The following is a 4,056-nucleotide window of genomic DNA, read 5'->3' on the forward strand; positions in this document are numbered from 1 at the left end:
TGGGTCAAAACAGGCATTTTAGCTTTTCCCTTCCTCTTTCAGACCCTGGTCCACTGAGTGATATGTTGAAGGAGTCCCTTACTTCCACCTATGCTAATTCACACCCCTTCTATTTTCAGCAGAGATAGAAATACTACTGTTAATCCCAGGGGCACTTCAAACATTAAGCAGCCTTATTTCTACCTAAGAGTATTCATTTTAGCAAATATTAAAGATTTACCCCAAAAGGCAAGGCTCTTTTTTCTTATTACGTTGCCTGTCACATAAAGCTCTCCCAGGACTGAGTGGATCCAGCTGCAAGCCAGGAAATCTGAGTTCTCCTTCCCACCTGTACTCATTTTCCTGCTTGGGTTTAATTTCCTGTATAGGCATTAGGAGTAGGGAGGGGCTCAAACAAAGAAGAACATAGGATTTCAATGTAGAATTAATTTTCTCATGGGGCTTGTTATTTGACTTTGGGAGAGTTATTTAACCTCTTGTAATGTCAAATACCCCAAACATCACTTAAAGAGTATAGACTGAAGCTCTCTGAGATCCATTAAATTAGTGGCTCTGAAGTAGGATGTGTTTCTGGTGCTAGGAATTTCCCAGTCTGTTGAGAGGAAGTGGCCTTCACACTTGGATAGTTCCCAGAATGAGACATGCTTGGCATATACTAGCATCTCCATTAATATTTGTTAAATGATTGTGGAAACAAATATCACCATGGGAGAGCTGTTGTTTGAAGCAGGCACAGCTTTGATGCTGGGAGAGCCCCCAGGTGATACAGAGCCATGAGAAGGAAAGCATTGCAGCCAGCAAGACCTCCAGGTGTCAAAGCTGGGACTGAAAGTGGCAAAGAAGGAGTGGGAATGGGCTCTTAGGAGCTAAGGTAGTTAGAAGAGGCTTCCAGGTTTTTGGTGGGCGGTGGGTGGTTTGCAGCTGGGTTAGAAAGGAAGGACCAGGGCCAGAAGGCTGGGTGGAGTGGAGGGAAAAGGTTATCCCAGAAGAGGAATTAGCCCTTGAAAATCTCTGAAGTAGGAGAGGGGTGAAGGTGTGGTTGGTGAAGGCAAAGCAGGTTCACCCAGATTAGCAACCAGTCAGGAAGGGGTGGGGTTGGGGGTAATAATTAAGTAATCTGAATGTGGGTGATTCAATGGGGTTAGGGGAAAGATGGGAAAACGTTCTGGACCCCAGACAAGAAGTCTGTCCTAAGTCAGTCGATGACCTCTAGCATCTACCTTTACAAGACAGACAATTGGTGCCCACCTCAGCTCCTCCACACCCCTCTCCCACTTTTTCATGTGCCCAAATGTATTCTGTCCCACAGAATAGAAGAGACAGCAAGAAGGTAGCAAGGCCACAAAAAGGACTCAGATCTTCCTCCAGGGTTAACTCATGAAACCCTCTAGGAAGTCTGTGGCTCCCCCCTCCCCCCACACAAACCCTGTGCCTGGGTCTAAGGGAGAGGGTGGCACTGGGAATCAGGCACCAGTGACATCATTGTCACATAGCCAGTGCCAAAAAAATATCAAGTGGGTGGTTTTCATCACAAAAGCTGAGCCAATTGGTAATTGAGGGGAGTAGGGTGAATCATATTTGACAGGTAAGGAATGAAAACACAGGGGGCCTGGGGTGATTCTGTTTCCTTGAGGCAGGGCACATTATCCTATAAAAGGCCAGCTGGCCGCTGACTTCACATCAGACCAGAGCAACCAGACAACCTGTTTGCTGCGTACCAGGTGAGTCTCTGTTTGGGACCAATTTGAAATTCATGTTTATTTTTTTATTATTGGAAACTGGACAAAGGCAAATATGTTTAAGAGAGCTGATGGGGGTATTAATTAGAGAGAGTACTGGGGTATCTGTATTTTAGAGTAAGGCATAGTTTGGGTGTGAAGGGAATTTAGGGGCAGGTAAGACTTCTACTTCAATGGATCACTATGGGACTGGGGGCCAGGGAAGGGACAGGTCTGTGTAAGTACCCATAGTAAGTTAACACCAGGATGTGACTAGAACTCAGACCCAGGTACTCTCAGCAACACCACTATTTTCTCTGTTTATGACTCATAAAAATGTTAATTCATGAGATGGACCTCTACTGTGTGTTTGCTATATTTCAGGCACCATGCCTGTTACACTTTGTGTAAATCAGGCTGTTATGCAACTTAGCAAGCTCACAGCCTAGCAAGGAAGATAGTGCATGCATGTACAAAGATGAAATGCAAAGCAGATAGTGATTGGTAGGGGAACAGAGGGACAGGGAAGGGCTTTGGCAGTTTGGGAGAGCCTATTCAAGATCTCCTGGTGATGGCACATGAGGGCTACAATGGAGGTGTATTTGGACGAACAGAGATGGGAAGAACATTTCAGAGCAGACTATATAAGCAAAGGCAAAGCGAGGTCACAGGAGCTAAGACCCACAGAGGCATTCTGTAAGTCACAGGTGTGCTACATGTTTGTAGGGGTGGGTAGACTGCAGTTGTTTCTACAATGTCACTTTCAAAAAGACTTCAGTGTGGTCCTGGGCACTTGTCAATGAGGGATTCGACATGTCTGGGGAAGAAATGTTGCTGGGGAATGAACCCACTGAAATGGAGCAGAACAAATTGTCTTTTAGCTCCTTCTCTTGAAATGGCCCAGAAATTATCAAAGCATACTTTACTTTCAAGTGTTCGGGGAGACAGCCAGGGGAAATGAAGGCTGTTTGATTTAAAGGAGACTGAAAAGAAACCTATTTGACATTGAACATGGTTTCTAACCTAGTTAATCCCTGTTTAAATCATCTGACCTGTCTGTTCTGTCTGTAGGGTCAGCCTCCTGTGAAGCATGAGTTCTCATCAGCAGAAGCAGCCTTGCACCCCTCCCCCTCAGCCTCAGCAGCAGCAGGTGAAACAGCCCTGCCAGCCACCACCCCAGGAATCATGTGTCCCCAAAACCAATGAGCCATGCCACCCCAAGGCTCCAGAGCCCTGCCACCCCAAGGCTCCAGAGCCTTGCCATCCCAAAGCACCAGAATCCTGCCACCCCAAGGTTCCTGAGCCATGTCCCTCAACAGTCACTCCAGCACCAGCTCAGCAGAAGACCAAGCAGAAGTAATGGGGTCTACAGCCAAGCAAGCCCTTGGGGAGCTGACCACCGGATGCTGAATCCCCTCTCACATTCTGCTTCTATGCCTTCCTTACAATTAGCATGCTGCCACTCTGAGTCATAACCCTCCCTCTTTGCACCCTCTACGAAGATTTCCCTCACACTGCTCTGGAGGGCTCCGAGCCTCTAAATGACGCTGAGAGTCTCACTGGCTGAGCTACTTTTCTAACTTCTCAGGGCTCATCTAAAGAGAGGTTTGGGGGATCAAGTGGATCTTTCCTGCCCTGCCCCCATTAAATCACTTTTAACTCCACAGTTGGCTGTGGGTGTCATTTGCTGACTCCACTTTCTTAATTGTTTTTTCAACATAAAGCAGCAAAGGGTCTGGCACAGGCACTGAGTGTGTGTGTGTGTGTGTGTGTGTGTGTGTGTGCGCGCGCGCGCATGTGTGTGTGTGTGTCAGGTCGTTCGTGGGCTGGCAATGGGTCAAGACCACCCAGAGTCTGTTACTTTGGACACCTTTACCTAGAGCAGGGCTTCTTCTGCACCTGAGTGAGTCCCACCTGAGTGTAGATGGTGCCTGTTTCAAGCTGTCTGTGACTTAGTCCTGGTTCCCAAGTTGCCCTTTTTCTGTTTGGTTTATTCCTTTATTGTTCTTCTTCTTTGAAAGAAGTAGTGCTTATATGGATTTCATCATGATTCTTTATACATCCTCCCTTGCTTGATGCCCCAATACATGGAGCCAAGCCCTGAAACACTCCTCCAGACCCACACACAGATGAATTCCTACACACACTGACTCCCCCCCCCAAATCACACACACACACACACACACACACACGCTGACTTGATCACTGAGACCTCTATGCTGTAACAGGATGGAGAGTAGAATCCACAGTGCCTGCCTAGGAGAAGCCTAAGAGGGTAATATCCACCCCTTTCCCATGTAAATATACACTCATGCAAATACTCACTGATACCAGAGCA

General features: G+C 47.0%; 1 protein-coding gene across 1 annotated transcript; it reads left to right on the plus strand.

Moving 5' to 3' along the window:
- The first annotated feature begins 1,588 nt into the window (after positions 1-1,588).
- Positions 1,589-3,382, plus strand: LOC112871912 (cornifin-A). Its single transcript, XM_025935007.2, has 2 exons — positions 1,589-1,721; positions 2,790-3,382. Exon 2 carries the CDS (start codon positions 2,809-2,811, stop codon positions 3,076-3,078), a length of 270 nt encoding a protein of 89 aa, XP_025790792.1. The 5' UTR covers positions 1,589-1,721; positions 2,790-2,808; the 3' UTR covers positions 3,079-3,382.
- The last annotated feature ends 674 nt before the right edge of the window (positions 3,383-4,056 follow it).

This window comes from Puma concolor, chromosome C1, assembly GCF_028749965.1.
Source record: "Puma concolor isolate L17-30 chromosome C1, mPumCon1.1.hap2, whole genome shotgun sequence".
Lineage (NCBI taxonomy): Eukaryota > Metazoa > Chordata > Mammalia > Carnivora > Felidae > Puma > Puma concolor.

What these genes read in the sequence shown, in the direction of transcription:
- LOC112871912 (XM_025935007.2), top strand. Translation starts at nt 2,809, where the DNA reads ATGAGTTCTCATCAGCAGAAGCAGCCTTGCACCCCTCCCCCTCAGCCT.